The sequence below is a fragment of the Euprymna scolopes genome, chromosome 36 (assembly GCF_053919585.1).
Source record: "Euprymna scolopes isolate OS-2025 chromosome 36, ASM5391958v1, whole genome shotgun sequence".
NCBI lineage: Eukaryota > Metazoa > Mollusca > Cephalopoda > Sepiida > Sepiolidae > Euprymna > Euprymna scolopes.
Genome location: NC_136517.1, coordinates 6,130,660 through 6,157,110, shown reverse-complemented (window position 1 = coordinate 6,157,110; position 26,451 = coordinate 6,130,660). Strand labels below are relative to the sequence as shown.

Genomic DNA, 26,451 nt, shown 5'->3' with positions numbered 1-26,451 from the left:
CTTATTTAGATGCCCCCCCCCCCAAAAAAAAAATAATCCATTGCTACCCAGTTTCCATCATTAACTTAGTGACTACCATACACTTATTAACCATTATCCTTGAATGGTTCCGGGCCTTGGTAAGTGATGACTCCCATGTAAAAAAAAAAGCATAATTATTTTGCTAAGGTTAGATACTTTGCAGTTAAACAATTGTTGAATCTAAGAACGTACTTACCAGTCCCAGTCTAATCTTTTGTCCAGTTGACCAACTCTTGATACAAGACATTGCAATTTAATTTTTTCCAAATACTGAAAGATTTCATCTTGGACCACAGGATCTGTTGACAGAAGGGCATTTATTTGAAAGAGTTTTATAATTAAATTCAATCAGGTTGGATAAAGAATTTCTATTCTGGTTCACTGAAACATTTCAAATATATAAAACTCCAGGAAAATTGCATGGGTTTGAAAACCAGAAAAACATCTTTAAAAGAGATAATTTGGCAGTTGTGTGTAGAAATACTTAGGAAAAGAATTAAAAAAAATAAAAAGAGATTTCAAAATTAAAAAGGATAATACTTGATAAAAAAAAATATATTTCGGATAAAAGATGTGAATGCATTTCTAAAGACAAAACAGTGAAAATATTACGAGCTATCTCCACCTCGGTCGTTCTTATTTTAAAAAAAAAAATACTTAATCTGGTACAACAGTTTGCTAATAAGAAAACATTCTTAAATAAATACTTAAAAAGAAGAAAATTTAACCAAAGGGAAATAACTTATTTCTTTTAGTAAGAGTTAGCGTTCTTTATTTTCTTTTTTTTTTTTTTTTTTTTGCTTAAATACCAAACTTATCTAGAACAGTGTGATGATAGAATATTTATAAAAATAAATTTGAATGGATCTTGGACAGTGTCAAATCAGTACAGCTAGTATTCTCCACTTTATATGTATCAGAGTTGGGGGCGGCCAGTGGACTTTCTCCTTTGGAACACACATATCCTCCGTGGATTGAACATGGCCTAACCAGTGTAGGCTGCATTGCCTAAGGAAATTGAACATACTAAGAAGGCTTCTGCAGGATAGGATGATGCGGCAATTATGCATGTGGAAAGTGTAGAGTCCCCGCTCTAATTTGGCATAGGTGATTCATAATTCGCTGCTGCACCAGAGTATGCTGATGATGCAGGCATTGTACACTGCCATCATAGTCTTCACTGCTTAGGATTGCTTCGGCCGATACCACACAAAATTGTTGTGAAAGGTCAAGGAGGATGGAAAGATTGAAAAGGGAGAGCACTAACCAAATCTCCACTGAAAGAGTGCAAGAGTACTGGGAATTTCGGGAGGCTTCGTATTACCAACCAAATCCCAGAGAAAACCTATAGTCATTACTACTGAGAAATTAATGGTAAACAGCTATTGCAATAATGCAAAGTCAGTTGCACTGATTATCAAAATAGGTGAAGAGTACTGGAAATATGGAAAGACTTGTCACTCAGATTCCAAGGAATACTACCGGTTGCTGTCAGTGAGAAATCAGTGATGATATCCTGTGTGAGAACTCCTAGTGAGTAAAAATAATTATAAGATGAAAACATAATGAAATGAGTTCTACTCACCATAATTAAACGTTTCCTCTCTGTCAGGATAGATAATCTATAAGAAAAAAGTGGAAATAAAGCATTTCCCATGTGCTACATGTTTGGATTCGATCAAGATGTATTTTGCGTGAATGAGAAATCGGGTTTCTTTTTTTTTTTGGAAAACATTTTTTTTTTTTTCAGTCTATTGGGTAAGATTTTATCCCTTTCAATTTTATTTACCTCAAACAAAGCACATTGTCACTGAGATGTAACAGGTCACTGTTTTCAGGAGCCCGAGTTATAGGGGGCTCCTGAAGTAGGTAGTTGTGCAGCAGGATGTTTGTTCAGATTACATTTAAATTTCTGCACGCTATTACAGTTAGAAAAACAGGGAGCAGGGACGAAATTATAAAGGCAAGGAAAGAAGCTAGTAGAGAAGTCGTTCAGCATCTGTACAGTGAAAAAGTATCTGGTTTTCAAGCAAAGATTATAGTGTAGTATCTGTTTAGATACTGCACTTCACTTTTTCTCTCCTTGGTTAGTGGAGATAATTTAATCGATTTCATTGAAAAATGGTCGAGTTCACTGATTTCGATGGCAATAAAATATAAGAGGGTGAAAAATTCGTTGATCTTCATTCAATCTCAGGCAACATCGGGTCTCCTTGCTAGTTATTTTAAAACAAAGATTAATTTTAAATTAGAAACAAACTTTTATGTAATCATTATTTTAAAATGATGAAAAAGAAATTTTCTTTGTTCCAATTTTTTAAAAAAATCATTGACTAGTGCTATTTGAATATAACTGAAAATCCAATGATTTCATTTTGAAAACATTAACGAGTGTAATTAATAGCATGCACAACAATAACAAATAGAAATTGGCTAGTTGAAAGAGAATACATGCAATACATTTAACAATAATAAAAGTTTGGTACAAGAATAATAAACAAGAGGATTGAAAAAAAAATGCAAATCAAAGATTAGTTCTAGGCACAGCTAGTGTTATATCTATATATCTATAACATTGAGAATGTGCGTGGGTGTGAGGACAACTCTCAACCTATATACGCAACAAATTTTTGATCTACAGACTTGAAGTTTATATGTAGGTTATTCAGACATGTGGAAAACGTTTTTTTTTTTTAGAAAAAACGTAATACTCGCATGCACAAGTCTTACCCAACTGCTGTTGATATGGATTCAAGCAAGAACATCAACATGGACTTGACCAATAATGCTAATATAAACTCTAATAATAACCTCAACATGGTCTCAACAAATAACACCAATACAAACTTAAACCATAACATTAACATGAACTCAACCAGTGATGCCAATATGAACTCAGATAACGACACGGACTAAGAGCTATCTACAAAATTACTGAAAAATGATTCGCCTGACATCCTTGAATTGCTCCTGGGCGAGTGCATTCTCGTACCGTTCTCAGGCAATTTCCTTTTAAATGGTTTGCTAGAGACCTGGCTAAGGAGTTCTCTCAAAAAATAAAAGTGAACCTTTTTCAAGACAGGCAATCATCAAAGTTTTACTCAAATTGGCTGAAACCCATCTTTCAATATAGATATTCATATAAAAAAATAATACAGATGTTTCAGCCTGGCTCCACATTTTTCATGGTTTTTACACTGTTAATGCCAAGTCATCAGATCTTGCTTCCAATTGCAGTCATACAGGACTTCTGGACAATTAGCCATTTCAGTTTATTACTAGTAGCAGCATTTATTATAAGAATAGTTCCCAGATAATGGATTCTCAATGATTATTTTACCCTGGCAATTCATGCTTATTCTATTGTGTTATGAAGAGTAAAAGTGAATGTAATAGAGCATCTCTCAAGCCCATGTCATCAACCAATTAATGGATTCCACTTTCTCACTGTTTCCATTCAATACATACCTGTTGCAAAAGGCTTCCATTCGTGAAATAAGGCTTTTGTGGGAGGCACATCATTCCTTTATTGCCTAAATGAATGTTACACTCGATATGACCTAGAAAAAAAAATAGATAAATAAATAAAAATATAATAAAATTCAAATTACAATTTAAAGCTTTGACAATATTATTTACATTCTTTCATAGATATTTGTTTTAATTCGAAATCGATATTAGAAAAAAATATTTTTAAATACTAATGAGTCAGCACATATCGATACCCAAAACACTCAAGGATAAGGGTTAAATGATTATCATTGGAATGATGAACACTATCATGAGAGGGTTGGAAACGATGGCCAAAATTTGATTATTTTCAACTGGGAAGTTGTGCCTATACAATGTGAAACAAAAAAATTGTCGCCCTAGAAAAGACAACATGATTCCATTTCTGTTTGATGAAAACTGGTTTTCTTTTTTTGTTGCAGACCATCTACTAGTTGGCCAGTTGTGTACAAATCCCAGAAGCAATAGAAGCCTTTTCTCATGTCTGAAAGTGACACAATGTTCAATGAGTGAGATTGGAGAGGCACCACTGTACAACTCATGCTCTCTATTAATCCAAGTTATGACAACAAGACCATTGCTTGCACCCTCAAACTGCATTGCTGGACTGCCACGAATATCAGGGATGTGCCCAGGGTGATGAAAACAAAGTTTCTGACCACGGTTATGGTCTTTGGTGTGGTTTCAAGTGAGGGCCACATCATAACACCTCACATCTTCAAAGTCGGTTGAAAGTCAACACCAAAGTGTACCTGGATGTGCTGAAGAGTGTAGTGATCCCCTGATGCAATTAGGTGGCCGCTGGTAGATCCTTGGTGTGGCAGTAGGACTTGGCGCAGACTCACAAGTCCAAAGAGACCCACGACTGGCTTCAGAAGGAGTGCTATTACTTTGTACCCTTCTCTCACTGACACCCCCCCCCTCATTCCAACCTGAACGCACTGGACTTGTTAGTTTGGTCATACATCAAGAACATCACCAGCATGATCTCCCACAACAGCAAAGACAGCCTGGTTGCCGCCATCTGCCGAGCATTCATCGAGCTCCCACTGGTGCTTGTGGAAAAGGACCCGTATCAAGGTGGTGATTGAGGGTAAAGGCGGCTACATTGAATACATGTCAGCTCTACTACATAATCAAATTACTTGGATTGATTTTTTTTCAATAAAAGTTTTAAATTTAAGTAGTGTTGTTTTATTCAGAGCGTAACTTTTATCGTTTCATCCTGTAGTATATTCAACTATTCCAAAATCTGTGAAATCTAATTAAATTTACAAAAATTGAGGTATCTAAAGTTTCAGAAAAAAAACCTCAAAAACCATCTTTTTATCTTTTGCTGCAAACATCATTTAAAAAACAGTCTGCATTACACGATTTCAAATTATATTCATTGAAGAGTAAATAATACAAACATAAATATTCCAGCAGTAATGTGTAGATACTGCAGACCCAAAGGACTATGGGTGCTAAAGTTTGAGTTTTATGTAAAATCTGAAACTGAAATATTTACTTCACATAGAAATAATTGTTGATAAGGTAAGTTTGCTTTGAATGATAAAAAAAAACATCTTTTGCTCATTCCTGTCTCCAACCATCAATTAACTGGAGCAACTCAGAGTATATTGTTATATTTTTTTTTATTGCTTTTCTATTTTCGTTTTAATTGTAATTCACACCCGATGATTATTGTCATTTTTCTATTTCCTAGCGTTTTTTAAATTTTCCCGGCAGTACTCAGCATATTGTGGCAGTTTACCTCAGGTGCCAGGCAAACTCAATTAGACATTTACAGAAAACCAGTTCGTAATCTGCATTAGTACCAATTTATGAATTATGGCATATATATTCTAGGACACACAGTGAATAACATGTGCACGTTGCATTTTGTAAAGTTCAGCGCACACACACACAAAAAAAAACTGAAAATAAGCAAGAGATAAAAAAATTTAATAGAAAAAACAATTGCTCTACATCAAATATTGAATTATCTAATAATTTTTAACTGGACATGTGCAAACGTCAATAATATGTACAAGTAATGCATTTCTGAATTATTTAAGCAATAAAAACTGTACATATTTTCAGGCAAGGCTTCATACCTAATGGTTAAATGCCTGACTAAAGACAATGTAGTCGTGGCTTTGATCGTTGCCAAGCTATGATGATGACTGCTAGTTAACAAGAAACATATGTCCATGGATCAAGTAAAGAACAGATGGCCTGTAGCAGAAGACGATGCCTGGCGACAACCGGCGCACATTTCAACTAACACCGGTGATTCGACCTTGACATGGCCGAATAAAAATATATTTACAAAACATTTGAAGATTTAAAAGAAAAAATATATATTTACAAAACATTTTTTTTAAGTAAGTAACAAAACGAACGTATTTAAATAAATGGGTGTCTTTCTGTTTTGGATTTTTGCGAATGTTTCATGGAGTTTTGCAACCAAGATTGATTTTTATGTACCGTGTTTTTTTTGTTTTTTTTGTTTTTTTTTTTCTGTGTGCGTTTTTAAGACAATTCAATATTTATTTAATTATTCTATAAAACATTAACTTTAGCAACAATTAATATATTTTTAAAATAATATTTTTAAATACTAAATTTTGACGAATATTCGCGAGCAATATCTTTTTAAAAATATATATACAAAACTTTTGAGGATTTAAAAGAAAAAATATATATTTACAAAACATTTTTTTAAGTAAAAAATTCATCTCTATTCCCAGGGCAGCACTCAAATCGTGTTCCTAAAATGCATTTCCTTTTTCTTGTTTAATATAATTCTCCTGTTGGATCACCTAAAATGATGTCCTTTTCTATGTTCCTTTAAAAATATTTTTAATTAATTTTCAATAAATGTGCTAAAAAGCAAAATTATGTTTATCCATAAACAAATATTTGCTAAAGACATTTCCTCCGAAGAAATGAGCCTTACATCAAAATGGATTAGGGAAAGAACTTTAAATCTTGTGTATTCCTTATTTTAGATATTTAAATATTTTTACATGCATAAATATACATAGATATATGTGTATGTGGTTGAATGATACTAGTTTAAAGAACATACTTTATTTCAATTGAGAGTAAGACAAAAACAAGGCCGATAGCCATTAGTCGCGTGCTCTCATGTAATGAATGAATGCGTGAATGTAGGATTGACATGAAATTCTTAAAGATAAACTAAAATGACCGAAAAATGGGCTGAAATGACTTAAATAAAAAGTAAATGACTTAGAATGACTTTAATGAACTTAATGATGAATTGAATGACCTTAAGAATGACTTGAATGCTTAAAAAATAACTGGAATCCTTCAAAAACAACTTGAATGATCTGGAGAATGACTTGAATGGCTTTGAGACTGACTGGTTGTAAAGTAGGTGATCATTTTACATTAAATTGATACAGAAAAGTGATCCCCCATTTTATATCACAATAAGTACAGCATGTAGTAAGAACAGATACTACACTTTGATCTTTATATATAATTTATTTTGTGAAAATGAAAATTACAATCAAAATAATTCAATGTAAAATTAAAATAAATTAAAAGCAAAATTCAAATTTACAAAACAAATTTAGGCACAAGGCCCTTTAAGATCTGGGTGGGGGAGTGTTGCAGGGTCTTTGTTACTAAAGTGAAAATGGAGTCTTTTGCGACTTTACTCTTGACTGGCAACATTTACCACAATACCTCATTCACTCAGTGGACTCAAAACTAACTAATGAAAATCCCAGCGTTTTTGCAAAAAATATATTTACAATTATTTTGTGTGAGTGTAATTTTTTTTTTTTTTTTCTAAATTAAAATATGTGTGTGCGTGTGAAAAAAGTTCAATTCATTGGAAAATATCTTGGCCAAAAGGCCAAGAAAAGCTTAAAAAGCTAAGAACAGCATCTATTAACAACAGACTTTTGATCTTAACCAAAAAGGCCAAGCACAAAAGTGTTACCGACATACAGAGTGACTTATAGAGTCGCTTGCACGCGACTAAAAATGCAACTGTACTTACCTGATGTCACTGGCCATAGGCCAGTTATCATTCTGACTAATGAACTTTTGCCGCACCCACTTTCACCAGTGACGAGAATGTTGATTCCAGATTGAAGTTGAAATGTTAAATCTAAAAAGTAATGGAGTAAAATTATTCATAACTAGCTTTAATACCCATCTCAGGACAGATTTACACACAATCAAACAAACATGGTATCTATTATATAACGGACAGTTGTATGGGTGTTAATATGTCCAACTAAAACTTTATAAATTCACAAGTTGGTACTTTTTTTTTTTCAGCATAACTTTGGAAAAATGATCTCCAACATTTAGAAAAAAGATGTATTTATTCGGTGTTAAATTGAATGTTATCAAGATTTAAACATGATTTTTAATGTTATGTATTAATACAGCCTAAAAAATGAATCAGCATTTTTTTTTTTTTTGTCAAATCGAAAGACTGCTCTGATGGTCTTCTAAGTTGTTTTTTTTTTTTTCACTCCTTATATAAAAAAAAAATTCTCTTCTAATTTTTTTATGACGAATGCTAAAATCGCATAAATAGGTTCTAATTTTAAATATTTTGATAACAGATCCAATATTTCTACAAAGCATCATAGAACTGAAAATATAAGAAATGATTTTTAAAAACAAATTTGATGCTAAGAGGTTTTGTTTTTTTTTTGTTTTGTTTTTAATAAATGAAATATACATTTTTTTTCTTTATTATCGAGCAATAGCAACAAATGCCAGTGGTAGCCGATCTCTCCTGGTGTCAAATGAAGACATGTCTTATTTTAATTTCATTTATTTTTTTTTGTGAGTGCAGAAAAGCATGCTAGTGACTTGTGTAAGACTAGCAGATCCAATATTTGTACATTTTTTATTTTTTTTTTTTTTTTACACAGTGATCACCACTTATCAAGGCCCAGAAGCCACTCAGGGATAAGGGTTATTGCAAGTACATTAAGTTAGTGAGGAGATTTGATGGAGTGTTTACTTAAGGGGGCGGTTCATTAGGAATTTGTTAACATTAGACTTGAAGACATCCAAGTTGTAGTCCGGAGGGAAGCAGGCAGACGGAACAGAGTTCCACAGGCGTGCAGTTCTAAGAAAGAAGCTTTGTTCATGGAATCCGTGTTTTGATTTAGGCACAGATATAGAGTGGGGGAAATTTTTCACAGTAGATTCAGCTATATGGGTGTTTTTCGTGAAAGATTGGCGAGGGGGGACCAGAGATTGGAGTTCAGACGAGCATCTGCCATGGAAATAACAATAAAACAAAGACAGGCTCGCAACGTCTCTTCTGTGGGAGAGAGGTTGCAGGGTAGAGAAAAGGGCATCCCCCACTAAGCCACGAAGTCTATTTTGTACTCTGTCAAGGCAGGATAGGCTGTTTTTAGCAGCTCCTGCCCAGATATGGCAACAGTATTCCATCCTTGGACGTACTTGGCTTTTATATAGATAGAGAATTGCATCAGTAGTGAGATATCTTCTGGAGCGGTAGAAGGATCCCACCATCTTTCCAGCGACCTTGGCAACAGACTTGATGTACGTGTTCCACTTCAGATCAGGAGTAAAGGTCAAACCCAGAAGCTTGTCAAAACATGGAGCCTCACCCAGACAAGAGCCATCCATCACAATTGATGCCAGCTGGGGATCAGAGCGTTGATGATGTAAGGATAGAAGTTTGGTTTTGGATGCATTAAAGGTAACCAGCCACATCTTCCCCCACTGAACCACACGCTCGAGATCAGAGGAGAGAGAATCAGAGAGAACTTTGTCATTTACAGCCTTTGATGTGTTGCCGTAGATGGTCGTGTCATCAGCATAGATGTCAACGAATGATTTAAGTATGTGTTTAGGGAGATCATTGATGTAGATCAGGAAGAGAGTTGGGCCCAGGATTGACCCCTGAGGGACTCCAGCATTTATATTGCAGGCCTCCGATTTTTGTCCATCTACCACTGCTCTTATGAACTTATCAGAGAGAAATGATTTAATGATTGAGAAAACATTTCCCGTTATACCGTAGCTGGAAATCTTGTGAAGTAGACCCTTATGCCATACCTTGTCGAAGGCCTTTGATATGTCAAGAGCAATTGCCCTAGAAAGGAAGCCTTTGTCAAGAGATTCACTTATCCTGTGGGATATAACCGTCAGCACATCTGCGGTAGATCTTGCAGAGCGGAAACCATATTGTGTGTCACTAAGAAGGTTATTCCTGCTGAGGTGGTTGACTATTTCTCTATTTAATATGGATTCCAGCAACTTACTCATAACACACAGGAGACTTATAGGTCTGTATTGAGAGGGAGATGACTTATCACCTGAATTCTTAAATATAGGGCAAACTGATGAGGTCTTCCAGGGAGTCGGAAAGCACTTCTCCTTAAGGCAGCGCTTAAATAGTTTCGTAAGTATGGGAGCAAGTTCTGGTTGAAGCTTTTTTAACACTATAATTGGGATGCCATCAGGGCCAGTTGCTTTACTGGAATCTAGGTTCTTGATTAGCTTGGCGACCTCATGCACGGATATTTGCATGTTACCTAGCTGGTTCTGTGTTGTAGGAGGAAATATGGGGAGTTGATGGCCTTCGTCGCATAGGGTAGAATTAGCTGCAAAGTTCTTTGCAAATAGTTTGGCCTTGTCTGACGCTGACGAGATGACCTCTGGTCCATTGATAATGGTTGGGATAGAACGCACACTTCTGTTCAGGATCCTATTTGTTATTTGCCAAAACTGGTGGGATCCAAGCCGCTGATCAGCTACCTTGGATTTAACAGACTGGGCATATAGCTCTCTTGCATTTTTTATTACTCTTTTACAGTGGTTGCTGGCAGACCTGAAAGCAGCTTTAGTCTCAGTGCATCTATTACGTTGGTAGCTATGAAAAAAGTGATTTCTATGCGCGATAGCAGCAGCACATTCTGGGGAGAACCATGGCTGGTTGTTAGGTTTTTGTTGAAATTTTTTAGATGGTATGAATTGGTCTATGCCTGCAATTAACCATTCGGTCAGATCTGATACTATAGAGGACACATCCTTTTTAAACATGGAGTGCAGAGGTAAATCAGATATGAATGTACGGAAGCTATCCCAGTCAGCCATAGAGTATCGGTATACAGTACGGTGGAGGGGTACGTCTGGGGGCTTCTTACATTTCGTTTTTATCTTAACTGATACGACGGAGTGGTCGGAGGATCCTAGAGGAGAATGAACGGAACATGAACATAGCTCAGGAGAAGTTGAGAGAAAAAGGTCTAAGAGGCTTGCATATTGACCGGGTGTATCGGGTACACAGGTGGGTTCGCGAACAATCTGAGTGAGGTCATAAGCAATGGCAAAATCATGACAAAACCTTCCCTCATCATCTGTCTTATTTGAATGGGTCAGCCATTCCACGTTATGGACGTTGAAATCACCACATATGTGGATGTTAGCCGAGGGATGTGAAGACAGTATGTGGTCAATTTTCTCAGATATGCTCTTAAAGATAGTAACTCCGCTGTTGTGGGGCCTATAGAGGGCAAATATAAATGCAGTGGTGTTAGCAAGTGCAGCCCTGAAGCACATATAGGGTAAATTAGGATCTTCTCTAGAGATATCCCTGCCACATGGGAAGCCATCCTTAATGCAGACACATATTCCATGCCCATGGCGATCTTGGGGGTCAGATTTAGCTGTTAAATTTGAGTATCCGTTAATTATGAACTCGTCTAGGGAAGTGGTCGGCCCTATTCCACATTGAAAAGCAAGATCGAATTGAAGGTTCTCATACTTAATAGCTGTATTTTTAATTTTATGGGGTTTAAATGGTTAGTATTATTTAGATTAATCAGACTAATGTTCTCATCTTGAGTGTTATTACAGTGTTTCAATCAATGTAACCTCCAGCCCTCTTCAGGTGTATAAGTTGCCATGTTTGACAAAGGAGAAAAAGAGGCTAACTCTACACTTCTGAGGTTTCATATTTTTGGTTCTAGTTGAAATAAAGCAAAACGCAAAAGGGGATATTACATATTTTTTTTTTTTGTAAATTTATTTTCGACGAGAACCACAAATATGAAATCTTAGAAGTGTAGAGTTAAGCCCCTTTTTTTACTTTGTCAAACATGGTGACTTACTTTATTCTCATATTCAATCAAATTCTAAACCGGAAATGGTATCATATCCATGTACCAATAGAACGATAATATATAAACATTACTTGCCACTAATAAGAAACTAAAACTAACCGTAACATCTTTACAAGGTTGTTACGGCCATAATATAAATATAGATACCAAACTTTTAAAAAATTCTTTTTACAAAAAAATCAATCATTGGGAAATAAAGGAATTTAGAAACCCAACAAATGGGATAGATTTTTTTTTTAAATTTTAAATGGCTTTGGGCTCCTCGTAAAAACTTCACATAACGCTGTTCTTAAAATAAGGATACGAAAATTAGGCGATACATTAATATTTAAACAGGCTTTTCCGTAACCACAACCAAGGTAAATGTTTCTTGCATGCTTTTCCCGCTAGGGATTCCCCTCCCCCCCGCCTTTTTTTCTTTCTATTCGAAAAATGCTACATTGCTTAAAGTGTGTTTATTCATAAAGTTTGAAGAAATGCTGGTTTTTGAAAATTTTCAAACGATATAATGCTTGAAATTGTCGAACTAGACATTGAAACCATTGTAACGTTAAATGAAATACACTTTTTGTTGTCATCAACACCTTGTTTTGAAGTTTTGATTTTGCACACACAGTATATTAATGCTCAATTATGAAATGTGATAATTTTGTAGCTTAATCCTTAAGTCAACCATTTTTGGCTTAAAACCTATTGGTACATGAAAATTTACTGAATTACACAAACTCAGTATATTACATATAAGTCTATATATATATATATATATATATATATATATATATAATCATATTCTGCCTGTTCTTTATCATGTTATGCTTTGAAAAGGGGCCAAATACAATTTTTGAAGGCCAAACTGCTATCAAAAATATCCACATTTGTAAAATTTGGCCCCAAAACACCGGAAAAGAATATGCGAGTGACCTCCCTCTGATGTAGTCGCGTTTTCAAATATCATTATTATAATAATATATGATCATTATTATAATGGTGTGAGAAAAGAACCTGTAGCAGTTCTTTACCAAAGAAAGAAGTTATGTAAAAAAAAAAAAATAGAAACGTTCGAAAGAAATAAGGTAAAAAAAAAAACACCGGTTGCCAAGAGGTGCAGGACTGAAGAAGTAAATTAAATATTGCCTCTTACAATGTGATTTTATCATTTGTATTGAACTATGTAGCACAATATTACTTTCTGAGTATTTATTAATACTTATTAATTTATCTCATTTGGGTGAATTCTATATTTAAAATACAATGGACATCATTTTCATTTGTTGCATGTTATTCGTTTTTCTGTCCAAAAAACTAATTTTTTTGTGTTATCCAGAAAAATATCATATTTCTAATTCTGTGGAATTTCCATGTGTAGCCTAACCCTAACCAATAAATATTTTGTTATTATTATATGCATCCATATAAAATTTTGTAAAGAAATACAATATTTTATGCATCAGTTTCTAGTATTTACTTCAACAGGGCTCAATACATGAGTAGAGCTAGGTAGAACGTTATGAAAATATATATGGCGATTGAGCTACATAGAATTTTCCATGTTTCATCCCTGTGACAACTCGTCACTAGACTGAGGAATCCTCAAGAGGATTAAACGTGGAAAATTCTGTGTAATCTAAATGCGATATACAGTAGAACCTTGGGATACGCCATTAAAAATTAGTAACAAAATACAGTATATAATACACATGTATATAATCAAATAACATTATAAATAACACAGTAAGGCAGTGCAAATACTGTAACCGGAAAAACATTGTACTCCACATCATAACCTGAAAAAAAAAAACGTATCTTAGGACCACCGTATCCCAGGGTTCTACTGTATATTTTTATGACTTACTAAATATATCTTTATCTCTTCTCTATTATCTAAAACGAACTTTTGTGTGATGTGCTTGTTAGAGTTCATTTTTAATGAACTCCAAAATGGCTGGGCCAATTTTTATGAAATTTCAACAAATGTACTTTATGTATCTAGCAGTGTTCTTAGATGGTTTTGTATTGGAATGTCATCGATAATTGATAATCAAAATATGGGGTGCCATCTATAAGTTTCCAGACCTTTTTCGTATGGGCACTTTATTGATAGTACACACATGAAACTCTAGTCCCTTTCAAAGTAATCTCCTCCGGCTACAATACATCTGTGGTACCATTCCAACAACTTCTGGAAGGATCCTTGGAAGCCACTTGTGTGATGACACTCATCATAGCCTCTTTCATTTCTTCAACTGTCTCATAACGCAAGCCTCTAATTCCTTGAGCTTAGGGAGTAACCAAAAGTCACAGGGAGAAAGGTCTGGACTATAGGAAGGATGAGGACTGCCTTGATGCCCATCTTGGTCAAATAGTCTGTGACAAGGATGAAATTGTAGACTGGTGCATTGTCCTGGTGGAAATACCACTGACCAGATTTGAAGAGTGCTGGCCTCTTATATGGAATCTCTTCCTGAACTTTCTTGAAACCTCAACATAGTATTCCCTGTTGATTGTCTGTCCAGTGGGAATCCAGTACATGTAGATCATGTCCGTACTGTCAAAAAAAGGGATTATCACAAGTTTCTGCATGGATTTGCTCTGTCTGGCCTTCTTGGAGAGCCAGCATGCTTCCACTGGGCTTGGTCATAATAGATTCAGCTTTCATCGCAGATCACCAAAGCATCAACAACTACGCTGGATCAAGGGATTTAAAAAGGAAAAATCAAAAAATTTTCTACATTATTAAAATAAAGTAACGTTGCTTTCTGTTCATGAGTGAAACAAAAACCAAAAAAAAAAAAAAAAAGCAGAAGCGATTAAAATAAACCAACGTCACATTTTTGAAGATCCTAGAAGTTAATCACGTTCAAACCTGAGACATTCCCTCTGTTCACAGAGAGAAGGCTCCTCAACCAAACTTGAATAGTTTCCAACATTTTTAGATAGAATGTGGAGTGAGCACAATGGACAGAATGCAATGCAAGTTCATTTTAATAATGTACATATTTTTTATTTTTCCTTTTTAAATCCATCGATACAGCTTTGAAAAATTTGGAATGATGTCATAAAGAAAACTGTTCCATGTTATTGACAATTGCATTCAAGTCAAAACTAAATGTGTCACATGATTAGTGCAAGAATTCAAAAGAATTACTTGGTTTTCGAAAGTTTCCAAATTTTACAAAACGATGCTTTCAAAGAATGCAATTTAACTCCTATTTCTGTTTTGTTTTTCTTGTATGCAAATGAGTAAACTTACTTTGACAAAGAATTTCCCTCGATGAAGGGATTCGATAAGTGAGGTTTTTGACAGAGATAGCCACATTAGACGAGTCAGACGATCTGCTGTTGTCTTCATTGGTTTCTTTGTGGAGAAGAGCTATAGCAGTTTGATCCGTTTCGGGAATATTAAATCTGAAATAGACACAAAAATCACCTGACAATCCATGAAAAATCAAATTATTATTGGGAGGGGAAGGTCACGCCCCATGACTAAAATAATGATTACTGATCACTCTGGAATAAATTCCCATTTTAGCTTTCTTTTTTTTTTTTTTGTTAAATCATTAACCTTAAATTTTTTTTTTACTTGAATGTCACCACTTATCAAGGTCAGAAGGCCATTCAAGGATAAGAGTTAATAAGTGTTAGGTAGAATGTGAGACAACTCCATGATGATCAGTAATGGTGGAACTTGGGTAGGGCTTAGGGTTAGGGGTAGGGCTTAGTTGTTTAACCCTTTACCGTCAAATTGTACTTTCAAGTCACCTTTCAAAAAAAAAAAAAAAACTGTATAGGAAATATTTCTTACTCTTATGGCTTGTCAGCACAACTGGTCTTCAAAGTACAGGTCTATGCATGGTTCAACAAGTGAATGAAGGGTTTGTTTATCTTCGTGCGTCAGTTGCATGCTAACTTCCGTCATGTGTGTGGGTGCCACCTTATTGCATAAAAATGTGCTTATACTAAAGGATTAAGAGGACGGGTCAGTAAAAACTTATTTACATTGGACTTGAAAAACGACCACGCCATAGTCAGTGGGAAAGCAGCCCCAAGGTATCTTGTTCCACAGATGGAGAGTTCTAGGAAAGAAAATCTGTTTATGGAATTTTTGCTTAGTTTTAGACATGGATAGAGATGAAAGAGTTATGGTTTGAGAGTTTGTCTATCCACATGCAAATGTAAACATGCGACTGATTTCATATATTAGAAGAGTGAAGAGAATAAAATAATCCCGCTCGAGTGTGTATTCTTTCAAATTGAAATAATTTACATGACTGAAATAGAAATTATCTAAATATGAGGGGCATTCCAAAAGTAATGTCGCCTATATTTTTATTCCGCCAGAATGGATCAGATGTTGGTTTACGTCACATTTAAATTTCTGCAGATCAGTACAGTCAGGGAAGCAGGTAGCAGGAAGGGAATTCCAAAGTTTAGATGTTCAAGGGAAGAAACTATTAGAGTATAAAGCTTTCTGGTATTTAGGGACCTCAACAGTGAAGGGGTGAGATTTTGTTGCTAAGCAGGTTTGTCGGGGATATGTGTGTCAAGGGGGCACAAGTGCACTGAGTTCATCAGAGCACATTCCATTAAAATATTTGTAAAACAGACACAGAGATGCAACATTGCGGCGATGGGACAGGGGTTGGAGCTTAGTTGACAAAGTGGGATGTATTAGATTGAAAACTTTTTTTCGACCCTATCCAAGAGGGAGAGGGTGGTTTATAAGCTCAGTGCTGATTGATGCAAGCAATCAACTTACTTTCTGGTTTATCCAATCAGAGACCATCTTTCAAGTGAACTGAGCATGTGATAGAAGTTGATAAAAAAACAGGTTAACACAAAGTTCATTTTTTCCAGCTACGTGAACAAAGCGAGCTGACTTATCCCACGGCACTTCTTCCAATCCCAATCTTATCTCTTGGGGTGCAACCAAAGCTTCTCTCCAGGCCATGTGGCACTGGAGTTCAACAAGAAGTATCAAGGAGTTAACATGGTTAGTATATATTTGCAGACATGAACACACATACCTAGATGGCCTTGATTTGAACATCGGTATACGGCACACATTCTTCATAAATAAACATTTCCATTTCTTACTAACAGAACTCAGAATCATCTCTCAGAAATGAACACTTTTATTTTCCCTATTAATGAGACATTCAGTCAATATCACATGAAATTTCTAATCTTTTTGTCTTCGCCCATACTTGTGGACTTATTCTATTACTAATGCTTTCTTTTTTTTTTCAGTCCGTTTTTATTAACACATTAAACCAAAATGAACAACAAAGTTAGTTATTTATTTATTTATTATCTATTTATTTATTTATCTATTTATTTATTTATTTATCTATCTATTTATTTATCTATTTATTTATTTATTTATCTATCTATTTATTTATTTATTTATCTATCTATCTATTTATCTATTTATCTATCTATTTATCTATCTATCTATTTATTTATCTATCTATTTATCTATTTATCTATCTATTTATTTATCTATCTATCTATTTATTTATTTATCTATCTATTTATTTATCTATTTATTTATCTATTTATCTATTTATCTATCTATCTATCTATTTATCTATCTATTTATTTATCTACCTATCTATTTATTTATTTATCTATCTATCTATTTATCTATCTATCTATTTATTTATCTATCTATTTATTTATCTATCTATTTATCTATTTATCTATCTATCTATTTATCTATCTATCTATTTATCTATCTATCTATTTATCTATCTATTTATTTATCTATCTATCTATTTATTTATCTATCTATCTATTTATTTATCTATCTATCTATTTATCTATCTATTCATCTATCTATCTATTTATTTATTTATTTATATATTTATTTATTTATTTATTTATCTATTTATCCATCTATTTATTTATTTATTTATCTATTTATTTATCTATCTATCTATTTATTTATCTATCTGTTTATTTATCTATCTATCTATTTATCTATCTATTTATTTATTTATCTATCTATCTATTTATTTATCTATCTATCTATTTATTTATCTATCTGTTTATTTATCTATCTATCTATTTATTTATTTATCTATTTATTTATTTATCTATCTATCTATTTATTTATTTATCTATTTATTTATTTATCTATCTATCTATTTATTTATCTATCTATCTATTTATTTATCTATCTATTTATTTATCTATCTATCTATTTATTTATCTATTTATTTATTTATCTATTTATCTAATTATCTATTTATTTATGTATTTATCTATCTATTTATTTATTTATCTATTTATCTATCTATCTATTTATTTATCTATCTATCTATTTATTTATTTATCTATCTATCTATTTGTTTATCTATCTATTTATTTATTTATTTATCTTTCTATTTATTTATTTATTTATCTTTCTATTTATCTATTTATCTATTTATTTATTTATCTTTCTATCTATCTATTTATTTTTTTTTAAATAGGTGTCACCACTTATCAAGGCCGATAGACCACTCAAGGATAAGGGTTAAAGAGTGTAGAGTAGTCAAAAGGACAATATAGTAATCGATAGTAATGGAAGTTCGGTAAATTTGTTAACTTAAGTGGAACGGCTCATCAGAAACTTGTTCACGTTGGACTTGAAGACAACCATATTATAGAAAGCTGGAAAGCAGGAAAACGGAAGACAATTCCACAGGCGTGCAGTTCTAAGGAAGAAGCTTTGATCATCGAATCTACGTTTAGGTTTAGGCACAGATAAAGAGTGGGGAAAATTATTGATAATGTTTTCAGCTAGTCGAGTGTTTCTTGTGAAAGTTTGGCGAGGGGGGACCATAGATTGAAGCTCAGTCGAACACTTTCCATGAAAATAACGATAAAGCAGAGAAAAACTCGCAACATCTCTTCTGTGAGATAGAGGTTGCAGCGAAGAGAAAAGGACATCTCCCACCAGGCCACAAAATCTATTTTGAACCCTATCAAGGCAGGACAAGTCTTTTCTAGCAGCTCCTGCCCATATGTGGCAACAGTATTCCATCCTTGGACGTATCTGGCTCTTATATAAATAGAGAATTGCATCGCAGTGAGATATCTATTGGATTGATAGAAGGATCCGACCATTTTTCCAGCGGCCTTGGCAACAGATTTGATGTACGTATTCCATTTAAGATCAGGAGTAAAGGTCAAGCCCAGAAGCCTGTCAAAACTTGAGGCCTCCCCAAGACGAGAGCCATTCATTTTAATTGATGCCAGATGGGGATCAGAACGTTGATGATGTAAAGAGAGAAGCTTGGTTTTAGATGCATTAAAAGTAACCAGCCACTCCTTTCCCCATTTTACAATGTGATCAAGAGAGAATCGGAGAGAACTTGGTCGTTTACTGTCTTAGATGTGCTACCATAGATGGTAGTGTCGTCAGCAAAAATGTCTACGAATGATGTAAAGATGTGATTTGGAAGATCATTAATGTAGATCAGGAAAGGAGTTGGGCCCAGGATGGACCCCTGAGGGACTCCAGCATTTATACTGTGAGCTTCTGATTTTTGCGCATCAACTACTACTCTTATGAACCTATCAGAGAGAAATGATTTAATAATTGAGAAGACATTTCCAGCTATACCATAGCTGGAGATCTTGTGAAGTAAACTTTTATGCCATACCCTATCAAAAGCCTTTGATATGTCAAGAGCAATTGCCCTAGAAAGGTTGCCTCTGTCGAGAGATTCGCTAATCCTATGAGATATAACTGTAAGCACATCTGCTGTAGATCTAGCAGAACGGAAACCATATTGTGTGTCACTAAGAAGGTTATTTTTGCTGAGATGGTTGATTACTTCTCTATTTAACACATATTCCAGCAACTTACTCATGACGCACAGGAAACTTATTGGCCTGTACTGAGAGGGGGATGAACGATCACCTGAATTCTTAAATACAGGGCATACTGATGAGATTTTCCAGGGTGATAGGAAGCAATTCTTCTTAAGACAACGTTTAAACAGTTTTGTAAGTATGGGTGCTAGTTCTGGTGGAAGTTTTTTGAGTACTATAATTGGAATATCGTCAGGGCCGGTTGCTTTACTAGAATCAAGGTTTTTGATTAGCTTGGCAACATCACGTACAGATATTTGTATATCACATAGTGTGTTTTCTGATACAGGAGGAAATATTGGGGGTTGGTGGCCTTGGTCGCAAAGAGTAGAATTTGCTGCAAAGTTCTTGGCAAAAAGTTTGGCTTTGTCTGATGCTGACGAGATTAATTCAGGTCCATTGATGATAGTTGGGATAGAGCACATACTTTTGTTCAGGATTCTGTTTGCTATTTGCCAAAACTGGTGGGAACCAAGCCGCTGCTCAGCTACTTTGGACTTGACGGATTGAGCATACAACTCTCTTGCGTTCTTAATTACTTTCTATTTATTTATTTATTTATTAATCTATCTATTTACTTATCTATTTATTTATTTATCTATTTATATATTTATTGATCTATTTATTTATTTATCTATTTGTTTGTTTGTTTGTTTATCTATCTATCTATTTATTTATCTATCTTTATTTATTTATTTATCTATTTATTTATTTATTTATTAATCTATCTATTTATTTATCTATTTATTTATTTATCTATTTATCTATTTTTTTATTTATCTATTTATTTATTTATTTATTTATTAATCTATCTATTTATTTATTAATCTATCTATTTATTTATTTATCTATCTATTTATTTATTTATTAATCTATTTATTTATTTATTAATCTATTTATTTATTTATTTATTTATTAATCTATTTATTTATTTATTTATTAATCTATCTATTTATTTATTTATCTATTAATCTATCTATTTATTTATCTATCTATTTATTTATTTATCTATTTATTTATTTATTTATCTATTTATTTATTTATTCATTTATTCATTTATTTATTTATCTATGTATCTATTTATTTATCTATTTATTAATCTATCTATTTACTTATCTATTTATTTATTTATCTATTTATTTATTTATTTATCTATTTATTTATTAATCTATCTATTTACTTATCTATTTATTTATTTATCTATTTATTTATCTATCTATTTATTTATCTATTTATTTATCTATTTATCTATTTATTTATCTATTTATCTATCTGTTTATTTATCTATCTATTTATTTATTTATCTATTTATCTATTTATTTATCTATTTATTTATTTATCTATCTATTTATTTATCTATTTATTTATCTATTTATCTATTTATTTATTTATTTATCTATTTATTTATTCATTTATTTATTTATCTATTTATTTATCTATCTATTTATTTATCTATTTATTTATCTATTTATCTATTTATTTATCTATTTATCTATTTATTTATTTATCTATTTATTTATCTATTTATTTATCTATTTATTAATCTATCTATTTATTTATCTATTTATTTATCTATTTATTTATTTATCTATTTATCTATTAATTTATCTATTTATCTATTTATCTATTTATTTATCTATTTATCTATTTATTTCTTTATTAATCTATCTATTTATCTATTTATTTATCTATTTATTTATTTATCTATTTATCTATTTATTTATCTATTTATCTATTTATTTATTTATTTATCTATCTATTTATTTATTTATTAATCTATCTATATTTATTTATTAATCTATCTATTTATTTATTTATTTATCTATTTATTTATTTATTTATCTATTAATTTATTTATCCATTTATTTATTTATTCATCTATTTATTTATTTATCTATCTATTTATTTATCTATTTATTTATTCATCTATTTATTCATCTATTTATTCATTCATCTATTTATTCATCTATTTATTTATTCATCTATTTATTTATTCATCTACTTATTCATCTATTTATTCATCTATCTATTTATTCATCTATTTATTCATTCATCTAGTTATTTATTCATCTATTTATTCATCTATTTATTCATTCATCTATTTATTCATCTATTTATTTATATATTTATTCATCTATTTATTTATTCATCTATTTATTCATCCATTTATTTATTCATCTATTTATTCATTCATCTATTTATTCATCTATTTATTTATTTATTCATCGATTTATTCATTCATCTATTTATCTATTTATTTATTAATCTATTTATTTATTCATCTATTTATTTATTCATCTATTTATTTATTCATTCATCTATTTATTCATCTATTTATTTATTTATTCATCTATTTATTCATTCATCTATTTATTTATTCATCTATTTATTTATTCATCTATTTATTTATTTATTTATTCATCTATTTATTTATTCATCTATTTATTTATTTATCTATTTATTTATTTATTTATCTATTTATTTATTTATCTATTTATCTATTTATTTATTTATCTATTTATTTATTTATCTATTTATTTATTCATCTATTTATTTATTTATTTATTTATTTATTCATCTATTTATTTATTCATCTATTTATTTATTCATCTATTTATTTATTTATTTATCTATTTATTTATTTATCTATTTATCTATTTATCTATTCATCTATTTATTTATCTATTTATTTATTCATCTATTTATTTATCTATTTATTTATTCATCTATTTATTTATTTATTTATTCATCTATTTATTTATTCATCTATTTATTTATTTATTTATTTATTCATCTATTTTTTTATTTATTTATCTATTTATTTATACATCAATTTATTTATTTATCTATTTATTCATCTATTTATTTATTCATCTATTTATTCATTCATCTATTTATTCATTCATCTATCTATTCATCTATTTATTTATTTATTCATCTATTTATTTATTTATTCATCTATTTATTCATTCATCTATTTATTTATTCATCTATTAATTTATTCATCTATTTATTCATTCATCTATTTATTCCTCTATTTATTTATTCATCTATTTATTTATTCATCTATTTATTTATCTATTTATTTATTCATCTATTTATTTAATCATCTATTTATTTATTCATTCATCTATTTATTCATCTATTTATTTTTTCATCTATTTATTTATTCATCTATTTATTCATCTATTTATTCATCCATTTATTTATTCATCTATTTATTCATTCATCTATTTATTTATTCATCTATTTATTCATTCATCTATTTATTCATCTATTTATTTATTCATCTATTTATTTATTCATCTATTTATTTATTTATTTATTTATTCATTTATCTATTTATTTATCTATTTATTTATTTATTTATCTATTTATCTATTTATTTATCTATTTATCTATTTATTTATCTATTTATCTATTTATTTATTTATCTATTTATCTCTTTATTTATTTATTTATTCATCTATTTATTTATTCATCTATTTTTTTATTCATCTATTTATTTATTTATTTATTTATTTATTCATCTATTTATTTATTTATTTATTTATCTATTTATTTATTTATTTATTTATCTATTTATTTATTCATCTATTTATCTATTTATTTATTTATCTATTTTTTTATTCATCTATTTATCTATTTATTTATTTATCTATCTATTTATTCATCTGTTTATTCATTCATCTATTTATTCATTCATCTATTTATTTATTTATCTATTTATTTATTTATCTATTTATTTATTCATCTATTTATTTATTTATCTATTTATTTATTCATCTATTTATTTATTTATCTATTTATTTATTTATCTATTTATTTATTTATTTATTATGTTTTTATTAACATATTAAACAAAAATGAACAACAAATTCATTTATTTATTTATTTGTGCGCTTTTATCCTCATCTTCATGGTTTTTATTTAACAACGTTTCGACCAACTCATCCTTTGGCCTTCTTCAGATGATTTTTTTTTTTTTTTTTTTTTACATTTTCACCCCAAAGAAGGCACATTGCCACTTTAGTGTAGGGAGCTACTATAAGAGGCAACAACTACGTAGCAGAGTACATCGCAAAGAGCATAGGGCAAGTAATAACTCGACTCTTTTTTGCGTTGTAACAACGACATTTCCTCATTCTCCTGCCACATGTGACCATTCTCTTTTTATAATCTTTTTCCTTACCGTGACATCATTTTGCACACGGCTCAGTATTTGCATATAGTTATATTTATAGACTAGCTGTATCCAGTCACCATACGTGCATTCATGCTCTTTTACAGTTTGACAGAAAAATTCCTGAGGTCTTTATTTTCTAAATATATTCATATTTTTTAAAGAAATAGTGAAAACATGCTATAAAGATCCAAGTTCAAGAATTCGTCCGACTTCATTTTATAGATTAACTAGCGAGGGGTACCCGGCGTTGCCTGGGTGTTTGGAGGTGTGTGTGGAAACTCCGGGGGGAAGGGGGGTAAAAAAAAAGTATGAGGATCGAACCCGAACCCTTGAGGCAAAGTTGTAAATTAAAGTGCAAAAAAAAAAAACGTGTGACGTTAACCATTGCCCCACCGCGAGATGCTAACGGAAACACGTTTGAATTTATTTAATTATTTGGATTTGGCAGGTGCCCGTTTTAATGACTTAATGAGGTCAAGTTTGACTGCGGCATAGTATTTCATTTACTGCTGGAACGCTTCCCAAGATGTTATAGGAAAAAAACTAACCCACATACGGCGAGCGACAAATGTTGAATATTTATCTTCCCAAAGTCAAGCAAATTAAATAGACAGGCAAGCTTCGTTGTTAACTGTGAGATATTACGATTTATACGTGATATAAAAATTTTTAAAAGTTGTGAACCGACCAACCGCTTCTCTGAAAAAAGCCTTTTGTAGACATACAGAAAAAGCGAACACACATACATACATTTTCGCTTTTATATTTATAGACTAGCTGTATCCAGTCACCATACGTGCATTCATGCTCGGTTACGGTTTGACAGAAAAATTCCTGAGGTCTTTATTTTCTAAATATATTCATATTTTTTAAAGAAATAGTGAAAACATGCTATAAAGATCCAAGTTCAAGAATTCGGCCGACTTCATTTTATAGATTAACGTTGCCTGGGTGTTTGGAGGTGTGTGTGGAAACTCCGGGGGGTGGGGGGTTTAAAAAAAAAAAGTAAGTATGAGGATCGAACCCGAACCCTTGAGGCAAAATTGTAAATTAAAGTGTGAAAAAAAAACGTGCGACGTTAACCATTGCCCCACCGCGAGATGCTGGATCTCAAAAGAAAAATGTATGTTTATCAGGTTTATGTTCTCAATACTTGTGGATCACGATATCTTGAGATTTGTAAATGGTTATTGCAATCGCCAGTGAATTGTGCAGTGCAGTATCTTAAATCAAAATGGTGTTTTCGTTGAAGTCATTCAATGCATGTTCGGTGCCCGCTACGAGAGTTTTATTTTACTATGGACATGTATGTGAGCACGCACTGAGGAATGTCATAAATGCAAAAAATTAGCCTAATTCTTTGTATAAAAGTATAGTGTTTTATCATAAATAAAACAATGGAAAAATAGAAATGAAAACTGTTCAGAGATTAAACCAACAAAGTAAGTGGGAGATCGATGATAAGAAGAGGGAGTCTATTATGACATCACAATGTATTCTAATGTTTTAGATGCTCAAATGATAAAAAATTTTATAGATTAAAATTGTAAAACTTCAAACATGAACTTTTAGTTTGACTAATGAAACGCTGATGATTTATTATCTTGCCTGGTTGAGAGGAACAGAATGATGCAAACAATTGAAGGGGGGGGGGAATGAGAGAAGAGATAAATAGTGAGAGAGAGGGGATATATATAACATCACAATGTATTCTGCAAAATCGTTTGAATTTCTCAATCTTATAATTATATCATCCAAAGTTCTATCTATCTATCTGGAAAAATCGAATTGGAATTATCTCTGCATGAAAGAAAGTAAAGAAGGTTAGGGTTAGGGTTAGGATTAGTGGGGTAACGAGGATTTATTATGACATCACAATGTATTCAGACATTGTGAAATTCTTGGACTTTGTAATTCTTGTAAAAACATGATTATTAACCAATGTCAAAGTTAAGAAATGGTATATTTAATCTATATATCTATAAAAGTGAACGTGTGTGTGTGTGTACATTTCCCTATGCAATAACTCTGTCAATTTTAAGTCTACAGACTCGAAATTTGATATACAGGGAAAATCTTTGTAATCCGTTTTCGCTCAGAAATTTGGCTGTTAAGGGGTCAAAGTTCAACGATTTAACCTTTGAGAACTCTACCAAACTACTCCGTCAATTTTGGGTCTAAACACTTAAAATTTTAAATATAGGTTGCTTGAACATGGATCTAACTTAATAACTTGGTTTGAGCCCCAAACAATAAATGTTAAGGAATCATAATAAGGGTCAAAGTTAAAAAAATTGACCGCTTTTTTTTTTTTTGCTCAACATACACCTCCAAACACCCGGGCAACGCCAGGCTGAAATGCTAGTAATAGATATAACTCAACAGGTCACGGGCGATCTAATATTATCTAAATTTTGTATTATAAACAAAATTTCACACAAGGTAACAGCATGAATACTGCTAATGCTTAGACATTTAAAAAAAAAATAGTAGAAAATTGATATCTATATAAACGATATAGGGCATGGCACAACTGGAGACTTTGGTGGTATGGCCACATTAAAAGAATGGATGAGAGTTCTTGGGTTCGTAGATGTAAAATAGTTGAGATAGCAGGTTCAGTTGACAGAGGTAGGCTAAGGAAAATACGGGAGGATGCAGGAATAAATAAGGACCTGACCAGAAATAAGTTACTTTGGAAGTCAATTTCATAAAGATATAATTCAAATG

General features: G+C 31.5%; 1 protein-coding gene across 1 annotated transcript in view; it reads right to left on the bottom strand.

The window, feature by feature from the left end:
• LOC145260309 (lysosomal cobalamin transporter ABCD4-like) overlaps positions 1-26,451 on the bottom strand; it is a 94,312-nt gene that overhangs the window by 12,156 nt on the left and 55,705 nt on the right. The window contains exons 11-15 of the mRNA XM_080118197.1: positions 14,926-15,080; positions 7,553-7,663; positions 3,490-3,581; positions 1,607-1,643; positions 218-320 (exon numbers count right to left, since the gene is read on the bottom strand). Of these exons, the coding sequence (XP_079974323.1) occupies positions 218-320; positions 1,607-1,643; positions 3,490-3,581; positions 7,553-7,663; positions 14,926-15,080 (498 nt within the window). The remainder of the gene's footprint in view (positions 1-217; positions 321-1,606; positions 1,644-3,489; positions 3,582-7,552; positions 7,664-14,925; positions 15,081-26,451) is intronic.